We start from the raw sequence: 20,555 nt of genomic DNA, 5'->3' as shown, positions 1-20,555 counted from the left end.
TAGCTCAGCAGGAAGGATTCCCTCACCCACCTGGTATATGTGGATGGGGAAAATGGGGGAACCAAGTTGTTTTTTTCCCGTTCAACGCGCTGGCTGAACAAAAAAACAAAAACAAAACAAATGACTAATGTATAGGCTTCCTTAACCACTTCAGCCCCAGAAGGTTTACCCCCCTTCGTGACCACTTACCTGTAAAATACTTTTTTTGGAGTACATCACAGGAAACAGAGCAGCCATAATAACTAACTGGGTTATACGCCACCTATAGCTGAATGGACACACGCACACCAAAAAGACAGGAATTCCTCTCCTATATAACCCCTCCTACACAGGAAGTACCTCAGTTTTGTAAACCATAGGCATCAATGATAACCTGGCAGAACTACTGCTAAATATTCTACCTGGATGTCACCTGCCCTTCCTGGGCTCTTCTAGCAACATAAAACAGGATTCCTGACCTGTGCCGACAACTTAAGTAGATCCTGAGGGCTTGAATGACCGCTAGAGTATGTTGCGCTCTCTCTTGCCAACTGTGGATTAGGGAAAAAAAAAAGGCAAGACACTGTCCTGATTCAAGTGAAAACTAGAAACAGGCAGACAGGCAATAAAAATGGATGAGGTCGCAGCATCACCTTAAGATGCGAGACCAAGAATGGCTCCTTGCATGAATGAGCCGCCAACTCTGAAACTCCACTTAGTGAAGCGATAGCAACCAAAGAAGCCACCTTCCGAGATAAAAGGACCAACAGAATCTCCCAATTGGTTCAAAAAGTGGCCTCTGCAAGCACAGTCCAGATCAAATTCAAGTCCCAAGGACACAAGAATGACCCGACAGGCGGGACTGTCCAAGTTACACGCTGTATGAAGTAAGAATGAGAAACAACGGCCTCTGGAATAAAATGGATAGGGACGAACTCTGGCCCTTAGCGGGTCTTAAGGCCAATCTTTCCCTTACCGATTGGAGAAAGAAAAAAAGAAAAAGAAAATCTCATACTCACATATTTCTGCGGGTGCCACTTTCTGGCTTCACCTCAGGCAAAAAAATATTTCTAAGTCCTGTAATTGAAGTTCCCCGAAGCTGGCTTTCAGGGGCTCAACAGTGCTGAGATACAGGACTGGGAGTGTCCAAGGAGCAACCCCCGCAAGACTTGCTATGTCAGTGTACCAAGCCCTCCTGGGCTAATTCGGCCAACACCAATATTAGTGTTACCAGAAATGGCAACCCATACTCCTAAGAAGTAGACAGAGCATGTATTAAACAGCACACTACCCCTAGGGGCTGAGAGAACACCAGACAGTCAGTTTTTTATTTATTTTTTTATTAAAGAGAAACTGCAAACAAATGCAGACTTGGCATTCATGCTACAGGACTCTGAACATAACAGGAGTCCAATCTTCACCCATCACAGCGAGCTTGATCATAAAAAGACCTTCAGGAACTGGGTCCCCCTTAACGTGGGGTCCACTTCCCTGGACCTGTATAGCACCCTGCAGGAAAGCACCTTGGTCAGAACAAACACTGCACAGGGTTCCATTACGCAGGCTCCAGCACCATAAGGCCGTATTACAGGCAAATCTCGAGGAATCTTCTCTCCTTCCAATGAGGCGTGGGTACCATCCATTTTGGCCGACAGCTTTCTCGAATGGATCCGAATGAAGTACATTCCTGTCTTTTTGGTGTGTCAGTGTCCATTCACCTATAGGTGGCGTATAACCCAGTTAGTTATTATGGCTGCCAAGGATGAGCTCCGGTGAGTTCGCACAGTCCACGTGCAGAGCCCGCCAGGAAGTCGGCACAGCACTGCGCTAATCACAGGCAGCGAGACATTTCCCCATCTCTGCAGCCGAGCATCGGGACAATGTCTCCTTGCCCGTGATTAGCACAGCGCAGTGCCGACTTCCTGGCGGGCTCTGCACATGGACAGTGCGAACACGCCGAAGCTCATCCTTAAAGCGGGAGTTCACCCAATGATGTTTTTTTTTTTCTCTTTTACCCTTAGATGTATGCTCATTTAGTCTAGGGGAATCGGCTAGTTGTTTTAAAATCCGAGCATTACTTACCATTGTAGAGGGCGATCTTCTCCGCCACTTCCGGGTATGGGTCTTCGGGAGTAGGCGTTCCTTGATTGACAGTCTTCCGACAGGCTTCGGACGGTCGCATCCATCGCCTCACGAGTAGCCGAAAGAAGCCGAACGTCGGTGCGGCTCTATACTGCGCCTGCGCACCGACGTTCGGCTACTTTTGGAAAGTCGTGACGCGATGGATGCGACCGTCGGAAGCCTTTCGGAAGCCTGTCGGAAGACTGTCAATCAAGAAGGAACGCCCAGTCCCGAAGACCCATACCCGGAAGTGGCGGAGAAGATCGCCCTCTACAACGGTAAGTAATGCTCAGATTTTAAAACAACTAGCCGATTCCCCTAGACTAAATGAGCATACATCTAAGGGTAAAAACAGCATTTTACCGGCGAACCTCCGCTTTAATGGTTTCTCTGTGTCCCATGAGGTACGATAAAGAAAAGTATTTTTGCATTTAAAGCAAAAAGCATACTGTCTACAATAGTGAATTTTAGCCATTGCTTTTACTTAAAGAAAAATAATCACATTGACACACGCGGCAGATTGAGTAGACAAGAACTTCATTAGTAAGGCGTTTCTAGGCGGTGGTAATATAGAATTATGGCTCTGGAGCTACCTGCAGAGATTTTGTTACAACTAAACTAAACCCTCCTATCTCCACATGTGTTCAGTTATGACATCGGACATTTGATGCCTTGACACTTCAATTGAGAGCATAAAGCAACTGTGACAGTTATCCTTCATGGAATGCCTTGAATGTAACGGTTTTAGAAAACAGTTCGGTCGATGGGTTTAGTTTTACTTTAAGGTCACAGTTTACATATAAAAACAGAGATAACAAATCAAGAGCCATAATAGCAGCTGGAATGATGTGGGTTACTCACGAGGAGGTCTTGCTGTCTCTGGACCATTTTTTAATCTGGGAGAGTTTGTTGATAAGGAATATTCCCTTCCCTTGAGCTTTCCCACAAGGTTTCATGATCCAGGTGCTGGAAGGGTTTTTCCGGAATTCTTCCACAAACAGGTTGTAATCTGCCGGGAGCATGAAGGTGACGGGCACAAAGTCTGTAAGAGACACAAACTGGTATTATGAATGTATGTCTAGTTGAGCTCTCAGCTGAGCAACTTTACCATTTGAAACAAATGTAGACGTCTTTTACTTGATGCAAGGGTCACCGGGGCTTGTTATGGTGTAAAAAAAAAAAATGGAGAACGCTAGGCTTCATGGTAATATGTCAAAATTCCACCATATTTGTGAACTGTGGTTTACATCTACCGCTCAACTTTGACCACGGATTGTTGGACCTTTAATGATAATGACCTCAGTGCTTGCAGGCCTAAGAGCAGCGTTACCGATGGCTTGCTCCCCTCCCTCCTACCTAACTGCTTCCACTTCACCTTATTTCCCCTCTCTCTTTTCTGCCTTTCTCTCTCCATATCAAGATGTTTTCCTATTTCACACGGCATAAGCAAAATCTCCAGAGCCCAATGATACTTGTATCGCCATCCTTCCACTTCTCTTCCTGGGACTTCACTGCTATTCACTGCTACTTCACTACTATTGTAGAGCACTTCAATGTATTATGCATTCTTGAGTGTCTCCTCTATGGCATTATCATTATACAAATGAAAACTTGAGTTTTGGATTTCGTTTATGCCACTGTTTTTTGTTCTCAAACAAATTATTGAACAAGAAAAAAAATGGAGAGTACAACAAGAATTTGCAGAGTAATATCTTATTTCTTTTTTTTTATTATTTATTAAGTTTCCAGTACAAAAGTGATCCGGGCTAACATGGTTTCCAGTTTAGGGATAGATGGTTCCAGTAGTTTTGTAGCGTGGCCGGCTACAGCTGACAATAATAGAACAGCGTGTATACTGCATGCTGTTCTGTTTATAGTAGAAAGGCATGTGTGCCCAATAGAGCGTTGATTACGCTCAGCACTTCTGCGTTCCAAGGTGGAACGCACGTGGCGCCAGGCGATGATGTCATCGCGCGGTCGGAGTGCATTCTAGCGTGGAACGCAATACGGCAACAGAAGCGCTGATTACAAAAAGCAAGGGGAAAAAAGGAAAGTATGGGGGAAGGTAGTATAGAAAAGGGGGTCCAACATTGTACCATATACAAAAACAGGCAATAAGACCTCATGCATCGATAAAGTCCAAACATCATGGAAATAAGTAGGAGGCCAGACCTATGTCCGGCTTCGAATCAAATATTTCTGGAACAAAAAATCTGGGCGTTAGGGGATCCAGAATATTGTTTCAAGGGGAGCTGATTCCAATGTTGTTTAGGAAATAATCGTCTAATCATGATAAGCTAATACAAATGAGTAGGAAGAAGAGAGAAAGAAAAAAAAAAAAGTAGGGGGGGCGGGGAGGGGTGGCACTAGCAGGGACATGTTGATCCATGCCCGGCACAGCTGTGACATCAGTCCGTTTATTCAGCTGATAGGCATTTAAAGTCATCCATATAAAAACTCAATGCAGTAAAATCATGCATTTCTGAATTTTTCATATGCATCTTTTATTTTGCTTGTTGACCTGTATAATATACGGGTCCAGTAGCAAGGTGAGCGTGCATTTCACCAGGTGGTGGAACACTGTGTTGTGGTGAAGCACCGAGTGGATTCATTACAGGAGCCGTTAATGTTAGAGGATGCACTAAACAAGCACTTTAATATGACACTTGGGACTCTTTTAATATTTGTTGCCATATATTTATTTATATATAGATCAATTTCACCTTTTGGCACATTTATTTATATTAATTCATTTTCAGTAATTTGTTATTAAGTTAGATGCCCTTTATTGTTTATTTTATGAATTGATGCATAATTTATATATTGCTTGTTCACGTGGGGACGATTATACTGCAGCAGCGCAATCACATATTTATATCTTTTGTTTTTAAATAGAAAATGTAATAATTTGGAGTCCGTTATATTTTCTTGTTAAAGTATAACTAAATGCAAAACTTTTTTTTGGATAGAGTGGAGGGGGATTAGAGCACCTGTCAGTTTTTTGAGTCCCCATTCGGGAGATTCGCCCTCTCTATTTGTCCTGTTTACCAAGAACAATAAAAGTAAAAGTAAAATAAAATTCCAAATTTTGTGTTGTGCCCAGAAAAGTAATGGAGGGAAAATATTCCAATGGGCACACTTGTTCTGGGGTCTTAGCGGCTCCCAAAAGATTCCCTAATTTACAGGGATTTCCTCTCACTTTCTGTTTTCGCTATGAGACAGAAAGTGAAGGTAAATCTTCCCATGGGGACAGAGGGCAAAGAGGGCAAAAATATGGGCATAGGGACAAAGAGGGCAAAAATAAACCCTACGGGGGTTATAACCCCACCCTAACTCTATCCAAAATTAAAATGTTTTGCCTATAGTTCTACTTTAAATTGATATATATCTAAAAAATGTTTTGGCTTTATAGTGGACATTAGACCTAAAAATAAATAAATAAAGATTTTTACTCAAATGCCTGTTGCTATGCAGTCCCACGAAATCTGCCTTCGTGTTCACCTAGGATCCTGACGTCAGCTCCCTCGGCTCCTCACAACGCTAATGCTTCTGGGAAATGTGTGTCATCATTTCCCAGGATGCCGTGCGCTTCCCCTAGGGCAAGAATCGCGTTACTACGATACCGGAAGTGACGCGATTCCATGAATAAAATAAACAAAATAAAAGACGAACTGTTTTCTTATTACATTTTGGCTCTCTAAATCTCCCGGGCCTGTTGTTGTTCATGGGTTGCCATCACAACGGCGTGCACTTCCGCCGCCGCCGCTCATTGTGATGGCAACCCAAGTGGTTAACGATGCGGCGCTGCTGATGTCTTGCGCATGCGCGAGTATGGGGCGGGACGGGCGGCCCGTTCAAGCTCGTCACCAGAGGAATCCCGGAAGTAATTGCTTGTGGGCTTCACAATGCCCACAAGCAAAATGACAACCATCTGCACACAGGAATAAAAAGTGTTCGTTCGTTAGAAGTCTGCGGGACGGGGGCGCATTTTTACCTAGTAAGTGACTCTATGTGTACAACTAGAAAGATGGATGAAAGGACATAGTTTAAAAAAAATGCTAAATGTGGTTGGAACCCCGCTTTAAATAACATTTGACGCCTGCTTGAAGACGTTAATTTTACAAAACGTACGTCGCGGCGCAGCCTGGTCACGTGTACTCCCTATGTCACATCCGGCAATCTGGCTTGAGCTTCTGACTGGTGGAACGCACGCCGTCGAGGAAGTGAAGGAACCACAAGTGCTTTTCCTTACGAGTCTGCAGCCCCAGTGCCAGGTTGGGCACCTTTTAATGTAAGCGGCCATTTGGCCTTTTTTGTTCTGTCATTTTATTATTTTATTAAATGGTTTGCACTATGGAAGTTTTTGCTTTTTCATTCCATGTTCCATCTCTGCAATGGAGGTCTTGAGCCAATACCCACATCTCCCGTTTATGGCCAAGTGTGCAGGCACGCTCCTGCTAAGCGCATGAGATCTTTTTCTAATCAAAAAGATCCATTGAGTCTGGTAAGCACATTCCCCTTCTGTGCACTTTGGGTGTCTTATCCTTGCGTATGGTGAAGGAACAAGTTTGCACTGTCTGGACAACAATCCTTTTACAGCAAGATTTTGTTTTTTGTTGGTGGATGGATTTTGGAAATTAAATCACATTATTTGTTTATTTTTCAATTAGGACAATTTTTTATCTTTTTTGCTTTGTAAATTTTTCCTTAGAAAGAGTCAAAACACTTTCTTTATGGACTTATATTATGTGTGCAATACTTTTTGGTGATTTATTTTAAAGATTTATTACCACTAATTGTATATCACTGGTTTATCCACTTGGGAGAATTTTATGATTTTTATTTTTCTCACTTTAGTATATTTAATATTTATGAGTGTTTCTTATCACTTTCTAGCGCCCTCCTTTTTCACATATTTACAAATTATTATTTGAGGGTGCTCCCATGACACTGATATCACAGTGGATTATAATTTTTTAATGAAGAAAACACTGCATTAGCTGTTTGACTTCAGAATTTTTCCTTCTCTCAGGTGGAACCGAGTATTTTTTTGTAACCTTATTTGGGACTTGAAGTAACAGTGGTAGACTATACTTGCAGCACCACCTGCTGGGGAAATTCGGTATTGCATTACATAGGGGGCTATTTATAAAAAGGGAGATCTAGTGGATTAAGCCATCTTTTACAGGAGTATTTTTCCTCTTATTCATAAAAGCATGTCAGCCTCTGATCTATATCCACCTGCCCCTACATCTTTCTACAACTTGGGTGATCTCACTGGCAAATAGAATTGTCCAGTAGGGTCAGGAGAAGCAAACTAGAACTTGACCACAGAAACGGAGGACAATACATGCATAACAGATAACCCCAGGTATTTAGGATCCTGTATTTGAGAGAAAATAAGGGGCCTGCAGTGGGAACATCTGAGAACATCTCACCTTAATTATGAACAGGTACAGCAAAATAACTCCTAGATCACCATATTACGAATGATAGCTAAAGGGGTTGAATAATGTGCTACAGCAAAGCTAGATGCAACACTGGAGAACTGGGCACAAGATATGTCCCCTTAAAGCAGGGGTTTCATTGTGGGCCGCATCAGCATTATGATTGCCCTCAAAAGGGCCAGTTGTATCTGTAAGATTAGATGTCCAGAGCATCCCCTCACCTTACATTAGATGTTAAGAGCCAACCCACCATCAGAAGTTGAGTCCCCCACTCTACCTTACATCACAGTGCACCCCCTTTCCTTATGCTGCTGCTGGGAAGAAGTTGGATGCATTGCTTAAAAGCAGAAAGTAAAGCCTCGTACACACGATCAGTCCATCCGATGAGAACGATCTGATGGGCTGTTGTCGTCGGTTAACCGATGAAGCTGACTGATGGTCCGTCGCGCCTACACACCATCAGTTAAAAAAACGATCGTGTCAGAACGCGGTGGCGTAAAACACAACGACGTGCTGAAAAAAACGAAGTTCAATGCTTCCAAGCATGCGTCGACTTGATTCTGAGCATGCGTGGATTTTTAACCGACGGTTGTGCCTACTAACGATCCTTTTTTTCCCATCGGTTAGGAATCCATCGGTTAAATTTAAAGCAAGTTGGCTTTTTTTTAACCGATGGTTAAATAACCTATGGGGCCCACACACGTTCGGTTTTGACCGATGAAAACAGTCCGTCAGACCGCTGTCCTCCGGTTAACCGATCGTGTGTAGGCTCCATAGGCTATTTACCTTTGGTTAAAAAAAAGACAAACTTGCTTTAAAATTTAACCGATGGATTGCTAACCGATAGGTCAAAATACGAAACTCCGTGGGCTCGTTCCCACAATGGTTTCCCCCAGCTTGAGGCGGCTCGTCAATGGAGATTGATAGAAGCACAGCCATTGGCTCCCGCTGCTGTCAATCGAATCAATGACACGGCGCGCCTGGGGCAGGGCCGAGTGACACAGTCGGCAGCTATAGCCACCGTCTGTATCACGGGAGCGCACCCGCAAGCTAACCCCCTTGGGAGAGCGCTTCCCAAGAAGGGGGTTAGCTCTTGTGGGGAGGAGCCGAGACAGCCGCCAAGGGACCCCAGAAGACGAGGATTGGGCCACTCTGTGCAAAACGAACTGCACAGTGGAGGTAAGTATGACATGTTTGTTATTTAAAACTAAAAAAATAAATAAAAATTATTATATATATATATATATATATATATATATATATATATATATATATATATATATATATATATATATATATATACATACATACATACATATACACACACACCTTTACAACCCCAAGCATAAAATGTGCTCAGAGGAAGACAAGGATTTGTTGGACATTCTGCATCGCTGTTGATAATCTGTGATGCCGTCAATGCCTCTGCACATGCTTAGTGGACATTGGTAGAAAAGTGAACATGCTGCTCGGAGTTCAAATGCAATTCCAGACCTGAACGTGTAATCATGAGCTTTCAGCAAATATCGGTCCTCTGCATTCATCCAGGGTTTCTAGTTAGAGTACACAGAAAATGATCTAGTTGTAGCAACATCAACACACTTTCTAATAAGCCCATTACAGATTATGCATATTCCTCCTCAGGTCCACACCTTGCTGCTTCTTTAAAAACGTGACAATATGTTTAAAATAGTCCTATAGCATTGCAGTAGCATCACTGGGCCACACCACAATATTCTAAGTTGTCGGTGTCCTAACTTTTAGGAAGGGGCGGTAAGTAGGAACCAACATGATGAAAATTTGGTCAGAAAAAAATAAAGAGACAATGGATAGCTCTATAGGCCCCCTGTCCATTTGTATATTCTCAATAAAGCTTGATTATTCCTCAGGTGACAAGAGTGACATGCTAATTAAACTTTGGTAGAAAGTCTGTCTAGTTGACCTGATTAAAATTGAAGCACAGCAATCATATAGAGAGCCCCTGGGTGCCTTTTTTTTTTAAATGAGCACGGTTATCATGAAGTTAATTGGTGCATCATTTGCCTTAGCACTCGAGTGAACATAGACGGCAATAATGAACACTACTGTAAACTAGGGTGACCACATTTCCTAACTGCCATTCAGGGACACCCCTCACCTTCCCCAAAGAAAGAAGAGGGGGGCGGAGGGAAATGTAGTCTCGGGGTTGATGGGGAATTTGGCAACTGAATGTGCCACTTGCCATCAGATGCAGTGCCACTTGCCACCCATAGCCTGCCACCAGATGCAGTGCTGCTGCCACTCCCTCTGCATGAGCCACGTGCGTATAAGGAATGGAGTGGCGTCGCGAGTGAGAGTGAAGACCACACCAGTCCCTGCTGCTTGCCGCTAGGTGCCGGGGAAGGATTAGGTGCCAAGGTGGGTGGGGACAGCAGTGCTGCACTAGGCCCAGGTCTCGCTCCCGGCCTCACTGTCCAAGAGTAAATTGTCACTGGTTGCAAGATGCCAGGCAGCGCTGGCCCTAGCAACCAGTTCTGGAAATGTAGTTACTAGTTAGTGGGGGTGACTGTGTCCTATATTTCATTCTGGGACACTGTATTGTCCCAGAATGAAGGTGCCCGGGACCAGGGACAGACATGTCAATTGGGGGACAGTCGCGGGCAATCCGGGACACGTGGGCACCCTACTGTAAACTCATGTGGCTGGCATTTTACTGTTAGATATTCTACAGTGACTGCCAGTCAGAAAACGGTGTGTGCAGCAACCTTTGTTAGTAAAAATACAAAGACCACTTCCTCTAGTTCTCCCCTACTAGCGATTACAATCTACTCGGAAAAGTAGCATCCGATCAAGTTGGGAAGCCAAGTTCAGAATGTTTATCTCATCCAAGTTTCCCTCAGGAGAAAAACACAACAGTTCCACATCTAACAAACATCCAGTTTTAGTTGAATTTGTTTTGTTATCTCTTCTGGTCAATGTAACTGAACATTCGCCAGAAAGAATGATGGAATAGCTAGCCTGGTCATGTTATTTCTAAGCTTAGCCAACAAACTGGCCCATTTAGCCCTCATCTAATTCCTTGGACACCGCCTCCGCTTACCTCTCTAATGCCGGGTACACACGAGAGGATTTATCCGCGGATACGGTCCTCCGGACCGTTTCCGCGGATAAATCCTCTGAGGATTTTGATCCGATGGAGTGTACATACCATCGGATCGAAATCCGCGCCGAATTTCCATCGCGATGACGTGTCGCGCCGTCGCCGCGATGATGACGCGGCGACGTGCGCGACGCTGTCATATAAGGAATTCCACGCATGCGTCGAATTATTACGACGCATGCGAGGGATGGGTTCGGACGGATCGATCCGGTGAGTCTGTACAGACCACCGGATCGATCCGCTGGAGCCGAATCCAGCGGATAGATTTCTTAGCATGCTAAGAAATTTTTATCCGCTGGAAATCGGTCGGCCCGAAATATATCCGCGGATAAATATCCGCTGGATCGTACACACCAGCGGATCTATCCGCTGAAACCGATCCGCGGATCAATTTCAGCGGATCGATCCTCTCGTGTGTACGGGGCCTTAGCCATTGTAGTCTGTTACGTCTATCTGCTATTGCTGGGCCACTAAGCACTGCTTTGAATTAAAGTTAGGCAGCAGAATCTTTATTAATGTGTAGAAGTCTGTCTAGACCAGGGGTCTCAAAACAGGTGGCCCTCCAGCTGTTGCGAAACTACAAGTCCCATTATGCCTTTGCCTGTGGGAGTGATGCTTGTACCGGTCAGCCTTGCAATACCTCTTGGGACTTGTAGTTTTGCAACAGCTGGAGGGCCGTCAGTTTGAGACTTCTGGTCTAGACTGTACCTTCTTGGCCAAGTTACAATGTACATAATCTCTACACCCTTTACCATAACCAAGAGCCACCATTACTGTGCATCACAATGACAGGTAAACTGATGCAATGGCTGCATTCATTTGCTTTTCCCAGGCCAAGAACATTTTCCTCAAGCACAGATAAATATCCGTTGATCCTACCAGAAATCAGCTTTCCCAACTATTGTACAACATACTTCAAAACACCAAATCTCTATGTGAGGAGAACGAGGAGCAAGAGAGGTGTTTGTAGCCCAAAGCAGAAGAGCAGCCTAGGTTGACAATGCTGCTCCAGCATAGATACAGTGCAGCAAGTTAATAGCAGGATCAGCATGTGAAAAAGAAAAAGCCTGTAAATGGAAACCAATGCAGGCACCACATCATATGACTGGTAAGCAGCAACATATGGCATTTTTTGTTCTTTCATTTAGATTGATTTGAAATAATGCTAGCATGCAAACTGGAATCAGTATTATTATGAGCTTTCTGTATCGATGTGCATAGCAGGGCCCAGACTAGGAGAGGGGGCAGTAGTGTGGGCAAGTCAGACTATTAGCTAGATTCAGGATGGCGAGCGCATACTTGTGGCGGCGTAGCTTATGGCATTTAGGCTACGCCGCCGTAAGTTAGCGAGGCAAGTACATGATTCACAATGTACTTGCCTGCTAAGTTACGGCGGCGTAGCCTAAAGCGGGCGGGCGTAAGAACGCCTAATTCAAATTAGGCTGAGGGGGCGTGTTTTATGTTAATTAGGCTTGACCCGACGTGATTGACGTTTTTTTGGAACTGCGCATGCGCCGTGCGCCTACATTTCCCAGTGTGCATTGCGACTAAGTCCGCCGCACGGGCCTATTGATTTCGACGTGGACGTAAACTACGTAAATCCCTATTCACGGACGACTTACGCAAACGACGTAAAATTTTCGAATTTCGACGCGTGAATGGCGGCCATACTTAACATTACTATTCCATCTATTTGATGGAATAACTTTAGGCCGCTAATGCGTTACGTAAACGGCAATCTTTCCTCTCCCCTAAAGCTGCCACTGGGGAGATCACGTAACCGGACCGGAGTGCCCTCAATATAGGCAAGTATAAGCATCTTCCTTTTACAGGTAGTTAAAATGGGATTTAGAAGGAGGTGGGAGCAGGTTTAAGCATAGTTAGCAATAGCCTGGAATTCTACTTTACATGCAATAGGAAAAAAAACTGAGGTCACCAGTCTAGCTGTGCAATCTGGAAATGGTACCTGGGCTAACAACACTTTGTGACAGTAATACGCTTTACCTATATGTACTTCAACCATGTATTTAGCTATAGTTCAGCTATATAACCACTTACCCAAGTACAGATATTTGCCATTTTCATCCTTCTCTGCCAGTGGGCTTCCTTCTTTCTCCATTTCTTTCCTATAACGTTTAATGTTCTTCACCATTAAATCCTTCCTGGTCAGCTCATAGTGGTTGGGGAAGTGATTGACAATTTGGTCGTCGGACAGTCTGAACCCAGTCTCCACACTGAAACAGTTTCTGATGGTCTGAACGCTCATCCTGAAACAGGAATCAGGAAAGTAAGAAGGTTATCTACTAATTTTACTAAACCTACAACTATATATTATAGTGACTCGAGGGTTTGTTCTATGATCCTGCCATGCTGGGATCATTTGCGTTCCCTTACCTCTACATCCATGTACAGTCTGATCCAAGGAGTCCAAACGTACAGTATCTCACAAAAGTGAGTACACCCCCTCACATTTTTGTAAATATTTTATCATATCTTTTCATGTGACAACACTGAAGAAATGACACTTTGCTACAATGTAAAATAGTGAGTGTACAGCTTGTATAGGAGGAAATGGCTAATTGGGCCCAATTTGGACATTTTCACTTAGGGGTGTACTCACTTTTGTTGCCAGCAGTTTAGACATTAATGGCTGTGTGAACTTATTTTGAGGGGACAGCAAATTTACACTGTTATACAAGCTGTACACTCACTACTTTACATTGTAACAAAGTATAATTTCTTCAGTGTTGTCACATGAAAAGATATAATAAAATATTTACAAAAATGTGAGGGGTGTACTCACTTTTGGAGGTAATGTATATAGAAGTCAATAAGTCCACCCCATGTAATACTATGTGTTGTATTTAGGGCTGCAACTAACGAATATTTTCATAAATCGATTAGTTGGCCGATTATTGTTTCAATTAATCATATAAAAACCTATAAAAAGCATAGTGTATAATTAAGTTTTTTTTTGTTTTGTTTTTTTTCTGACATAAAATGTATTCTTGAATGTCTATATGCAGAGGTAAATATAAATAACCAGCTATAGGGCAAGGGAACAAAATATCCAATCCACTTTGAGAATAAGACAGAAGAAATGATATACAGTAAAAACTTGGTTTGAGAGTAACTTGGATTAAGAGCATTTTGCAAGACAAGCAACATTTTGATTTGAGGATTTATATAGGCCTCTTATGACGTCACAGTCCCATCATGCTCCGGGTGGTGATGACATAATTACCCCGCCCCCTTATATCGTCACCACCCGCAGCATGATGGGACTGTGACGTCATAAGAGGCCTATATAAATCGTTGCGCACCTCACACCCAGCATTACAGCGGGAGGGAGTGTTGAGTCAACATCGAAGAATAGAAGAGGGAAGAAGGCGTCGCAGAAGACCGGGCCCCCACTAGTAAAAGAGCTGGAAGAAGATAGCGGAGGTGCCTGGCAGAAGAGAGAAAGAACCGGAGAGCGGAGAAGTCGGAAGACCCCCGAAGTCCATGACATGTGTACGCGGCATAAGTGTGTTTGTTCGAGCACTAATACACCACCCAACATTAATTCTCCTGCCTTTGTGGTTGTGTGTGGTGAAGAGTTGAGCTTGGGCGTGTCATTTGTATCTATCTATCTATCTATCTATATCTTTTGAGGCCCCAACAAATACCCGAACGCCGCTCAAGACTAAGGATGAGCCCGGGAGTGTTATTTTATGTATACCTTATTTATCGGTGTATAATACGCCACTTTAAGAGGGAAGTTTCAGGGGAATTTATTTTTTTAAATAAAGAACTGTGAAGCAAAATAAGGGTCAGTGCCCATGAATGCAGCCTCACCATTGCCATCAGTGCAGCCTGATCCATGCCCATTTGCAGCCTCGGAGAGGACAGGGAGGGGGGCGGGACGAGCGCTAACATATTACATGCAGGAGAATCTTCTGTTTTCTCGGCGGCCTCTTTAATACCAAGTCCTGCCTTCTATGATAGACAGAACAGTCGTCCAATGGCAGCCCAGGAGACAGGACTTCCTAGTACAGATGCCGCTGAGTAAACGCTTGTTATGCCCCCTCCCTCTCCCCTCTGAGGTAGTGCCGATAAATACAGTATACATCATTAGTAGCCCGGGGGCCGTAAAAGCTATATATATCCAAATTACCAAGGGGGCCACATTAAACCGGAGCAGGGGCCGCATTCGGCCTGCGAGCCGGACTTTGGACATGCCTGCTATAAAGGATTCAAGTCAGTGGGAGGAACCAGTGCGATCTGCAGGCTGAACTAGGAGATTGACACTCCTGGAATTGTTGGTTTCAGTGTGGACTTCAGAGGAAGATTTCTCAGCAAGGAGTGTGAGCAAAAAAGGCGAGTATATAACGACTTCTTTTTACAGGTATGGCTTAGTTTAAAACCCTGACTGTAGAGACACAGTAGTTTTACTATACCAAATAGACTCTATACTGTTCTTAAATGTCTCTGTGCATATTTAATTAGTAGCAATAGTAAATGATATATAGTGCATATACATAGCAGCAGCCAAAGTCATCCTTTACATCAGGGGTGCCCAACCTTTTGAAGAGCGGGGGGCCACTTAAGCGACTTGGTAACCGGTCGCGGGCCACAATAAACGGAGCAGGTGGATGGCAGCCCACTCTACTCTATAGAGCCCACTGAACTTTTTTTTTTTTTTTTTTGCGGATTGGATTGGAGGTAGGCGTTTGTAAACGGACACAAGTCCATTTACATCTGCCACTCCTTAAAGGTGAATGGAGGGTCCGATTTGGGTCGGACTGAGTGTGAAAGGGGTCTAAGACTGCTTTCACACTGATGCACTGTTGTTTATCCCTGTGGCTTTGCTGCAGTTTATCTCCACTTTGCCATAGACTTCTATTATATCCTGTAGGTGTGGTGCACTTTCAGAAAGCACACCAAACTTGCAGGTAATATAAGTCTATGGCTTAGTGCAGGTAACCTGCACTACTCTGCACCTGTGGAATAGTTGAAAGCAGCCCAGTAACCACTGCAGAACACATATGCCCATATATACACTGTGATTTTAGTAATAAACGTACCTTTAATGACAGTATTCTATCCCATTTCAGAGCAGGAGGTTGCGGGCCACATCAAAGAGCTCCGCGGGCCACATCAGAGAGCTCTGCGGGCCACTGGTTGGGTACCCTGCTTTACATATACATACAGTACCTCCCACAGCACAGTGATTGCATTTAATGGTGTCTCATAATGCTGCACAGTTCACCAAAAGACTTTCAAGCTGGTTGTATTCTGTTCCATGCACATGCAGCATGTATGGTAGAGCACACACGTGTAGGTTTAAATGGGTTAGTGGAGCTTCCCTTTGTCTTCCACTCTAAACTGAATTGTAAAGATGTGAACCAGCTCCATAGAAAAGAATGGGATTTCTACCTGACATACATTTTCTTTCATTTTTTGCTGCATCAAAACAGACAAGTGTGAATAGGCCCTCACTGTATACATTTGAATTGGATGTGGACAACACATGAGAGCAATGTGGAGTCAGGGACAAGGAGCCGTTACCCTATAACACAAAGTGCCCAAGCAAGGATCTTTAGGATCTCCAGCGATTATTTGTATTAAAGTTGCAAATTACTAGTGAATATGCATAAATATATTAAAAATGATGTGACATTTTGGTACTTGGGTTTGGATCTACTCCAGTCTTTTACTGGGTCCACTAGTGTAATTTCATACTGCTCTGTAGTAAAAGCATATGCATTTTTACTGTGCTTCAGATGTGTTTGTGCGTTCTGGTGCATTTTTGGGTTGACTGCACCTGTGAAAAATGAACATGTGGCTCAAACACACAAAAAACGCAAAATCGTGGTGCATTTTTCCAATTTTGCTGTGATATTCAATAATTTCAATGAGAAGCTGTGTTTTTGTTGTGGTTTTCAAAACCGCACCAAAGATGCAGCATGCAGGACTTTTCAAAACGCACCACGCCTGTAACACAGTGGTGTTTAAAGTCCCCATAGGATTTAAAGAGAATTGTTTTTTCTTGCAAGGAAAAAAAACGTATCTGTGTAAAAGGGCTCTAAAGCTAAACATTTAGCAGGCATGAATTCTTCCTTATTAAACCCTCACCAGTAGAAATTCCAGTCTTCGCTCTCCGAAACCTGGACCCATCCTCTCTTCTCAAAATTATTAATTAAAACTGATTTCTCGATATCCGTCACCCACTTCATTTTTCCAGACATGGCCCTGAATGAGAAAAGGGAAAACAGAGATCAGATCACTGAGGAGACACAGACCAGGGACAATAGATTGTGTGTTCTGCCTTTGACATCAGCGTAATGCAGCTTAGTGGCCAGCAGGAGGAGCTGCTAATCTGTCCATTGTAAATATCTTTATCTCTAGTTATAGCATAGATCCTACATACAATATGTAACATATATAAAGCCTATAAACTGTAACCCATATACAGCCTATACATTTTAATCCATATGCCAGTCTATATACATCCTATAACCAGTCTGTATTATATAATATTGTCCCATCTGAAGATATGGATATACAGCTTATTGCCTCATCTGCAGCTATACATATACAGCTTATTGCCCCATCTGCAGATATACATATACAGCTTATTGCCCCATCTGCAGATATACATATACAGCTTATTGTCCCATCTGCAGATATACATATACAGCTTATTGTCCCATCTGCAGATATACATATACAGCTTTCTGCCCCATCTGCAGCTGTACATATATGGCTTATTGCCACATCTGCTGCTGTACATATACGGCTTATTGTTCCATCTGCAGATATATATATACAGCTTATTGCCCCATCTGCAGATATACATATACAGCTTATTGCCCCATCTGCAGATATACATATACAGCTTATTGCCCCATCTGCAGATATACATATACAGCTTATTGCCCCATCTGCAGATATACATATACAGCTTATTGCCCCATCTGCAGATATACATATACAGCTTATTGCCCCATCTGCAGATATACATATACAGCTTATTGCCCCATCTGCAGCTGTACATATACAGCTTATTGCCCCATCTGCAGCTGTACATATACAGCTTATTGCCCCATCTGCAGCTGTACATATACAGCTTATTGCCCCATCTGCAGCTATACATATACAGCTTATTGCCCCATCTGCAGCTATACATACAGGCATACCCCGCTTTAAGTACACTCACTTTACATACACTCGCAAGTAAGGACATACCCGTAAGTGCCTTACAAGTACTGTACGGACATTTTGCAGCCGCGGTAGAAGGAGCTGAAGCTCAGAGAGCATAGCCCATCCTGTTCCAGTGTGCCCCTGACACCCCCACTACAGCCCCTGAGACCTCAACTACAGCTCCTGACACCCCCACTACAGCCCCTGACCCCCCACTACACCCTAGAAGTGAAAAAAGGTGTTGTTTCACTTTAAGTACATTTTCGTTTTACATACATGCTCTGGTCCCATTGTGTACTTAAAAGTGGGGTATGCCTGTATACAGCTTATTGCCCCATCTGCAGATATACATATACAGCTCATTGCCCCATCTGCAGATATACATATACAGCTTATTGCCCCATCTGCAGCTGTACATATACGGCTTATTGCCCCATCTGCAGCTGTACATATACACCTTATTGTCCCATCTGCAGATATACATATACAGCTTATTGCCCCATCTGCAGCTGTACATATACACCTTATTGTCCCATCTGCAGATATACATATACAGCTTATTGCCCCATCTGCAGATGTACATATACAGCTTATTGCCCCATCTGCAGATGTACATATACAGCTTATTGCCCCATCTGCAGATGTACATATACAGCTTATTGCCCCATCTGCAGATGTACATATACAGCTTATTGCCCCATCTGCAATTATGGATATACAGCTTATTGCCCCATCTGCAAATATGGATTATACAGCTTATTGCCCCATCTGCAGATGGGTCTCCAGTCCATCTCCCTGTACCCAATCTGCAGTGCAGGGATGCTATAGACTCCCAGCCATCCTGCAGCCCAGAGAATGAATGTCGGTAGCACGATGCAAAGCCTGATAGATGGCCCAGCCTGGGCTGCCAGTCATCCTTTCTCCTTACAGAGCAAACCCCGATCTTTGTCCTCTCATCACACACTCACCCTGCAGACAGCTCTGGGTAACCTCCCTGCCATGGACAGCTCACTCATCACATCCGGGTGGTCTCCATGGTGACCGGGGACGCTGAGAACCACGTGCTCCTGCAAGAAGAGGAGCTGTCACCACTCCACACATCACTGCTGCTCCCGATTCACTCATCTCAGGAGCTCTTTTGTTTCATCAGGTCACTACAGAAGAAAACAAACACAACTCTAGCAATTCAGAAATAAACAAGATCATTTATTTTTACTAAAACTGGAGATCTGGTGCAGCTTTGCATAGAAACCAATTAGCTTCCAGTTTTGTTTTTGTCAAAGCTTAAATGGGTTGTAAAGGTTTGTTTTTTATTTTCTAAACAGGCTCCTTTAAGCTGGTGCATTGTTGGTTCACTTACCTTTTCCTTTGATTTCCCTTCTAAATGTTTTTTTTTCTTTGTCTAAATTTATCACTTCCTGTTCCTCCTCAGTAAGCTTGCCACCATCATCTGAACCGTTGTGGCTGGGGGTTAGTCAGCATGCTCACCCCCTCCCTTGGGATTACATCCCCTAGGGGAGACACTGTATAGGGGTGCGAGCACGCTGACTAACCCCCAGCCAGATGATGGTGGAAAGATTACTGAGGAGAAACAGGAAGTGAGAAAATCAGACAAAGAAACAAATATTTAGAAGGGAAAATCGAAGGAAAAGGTAAGTGAACCGACAATGCACTAGCTTAAAAGGAGCCTATTTAGAAAAAAAAACCGAACCTTTACAACCCCTTTAACCACTTAACACCCGCCCACGGTCAAATGACGGCGGGCGGAATGCTCTATTGTTCCGACAGGACGTCATATGATGTCCTGTCATTAAAGCACCCGTCGCGTCACTGGGAACACAGTGCGCATGCCTGGCGGCCGCGATGGCCGCCGGGCACCCGCGATTGCCCAGTAACTGAGCAGGGATGTAGAGCTCTGTATGTAAACACAGAGTTCCACGTCCTGTCAGGGAGAGAGGAGACCGATCTGTGTCCCTTGTTCATAGGGACCCAGATCGGTCACCTCCCCCAGTCACCCCCCTCCCCCTACAGTTAGAACATACCCAGAAAACACATTTAACCCCTTCCCCGCCCCCTAGTGGTTAACCCCTTCTCTGCCAGTCACATTTACACAGTAATCATTGCATATTTATAGCACTGTTCACTGTATAAATGTGAATGGTCCAAAAAATGTGTCAAAAGTGTCCTATGTGTCCGCTATAATGTCACAGTCCCGGAAAAAAATGCAGATCGCCGCCATTCCTAGTAAAAAATAAATAAAATCATTATGTCCCCTATTTTGTAGGCAATATAACTTTTGCGCAAACCAGGTTATTGCGATTTTTTTTTTTACCAAAAATATGTAGAATAATACGTATCGGCCTAAACGGAGAACATTTTTTTTTTTTTTTAAATGGGATATTTATTATAGCAAAAAGTAAAAAATATTGTTTTTTTTCAAAACTGACGCTCTTTTTTTGTTTATAGCCCAAAAAATAAAAACCGCACAGGCGATCAAATACCACCAAAAGAAAGCTCTATTTGTGGGGAAAAAAAGGACATACATTTTGTTTGGGAGCCACGTCGCATGACCGCGCAATTGTCATTTAAAGCGACGCAGTGCCGGAAGCTAAAATCTCGTCTGGGCAGGAAGGAGGTGTATGTGCGCAGTAGGCAAGTGGTTTAAGGATAAGTTCACCTTTTGA

General features: G+C 43.6%; 1 protein-coding gene across 1 annotated transcript in view; it reads right to left on the bottom strand.

Annotated features, from left to right (window-relative positions):
- Positions 1 to 18,949, bottom strand: part of TTLL1 (tubulin tyrosine ligase like 1) — a 58,038-nt gene extending 39,089 nt beyond the window's left edge. Inside the window, exons 1-4 of the mRNA XM_040345830.1 lie at positions 18,840 to 18,949; positions 16,804 to 16,920; positions 12,745 to 12,953; positions 2,962 to 3,142 (exon numbers count right to left, since the gene is read on the bottom strand). Coding sequence (XP_040201764.1) covers positions 2,962 to 3,142; positions 12,745 to 12,953; positions 16,804 to 16,916 — 503 coding nt within the window. The 5' untranslated portion in view covers positions 16,917 to 16,920; positions 18,840 to 18,949. The remainder of the gene's footprint in view (positions 1 to 2,961; positions 3,143 to 12,744; positions 12,954 to 16,803; positions 16,921 to 18,839) is intronic.
- Between the last annotated feature and the right edge of the window lie 1,606 nt (positions 18,950 to 20,555).

Source organism: Rana temporaria, chromosome 3 (assembly GCF_905171775.1).
Source record: "Rana temporaria chromosome 3, aRanTem1.1, whole genome shotgun sequence".
Taxonomy (NCBI): domain Eukaryota; kingdom Metazoa; phylum Chordata; class Amphibia; order Anura; family Ranidae; genus Rana; species Rana temporaria.
The sequence above is the reverse complement of the archived record's forward strand: the minus strand, read 5'-3'. Positions and strand labels throughout refer to the sequence as shown.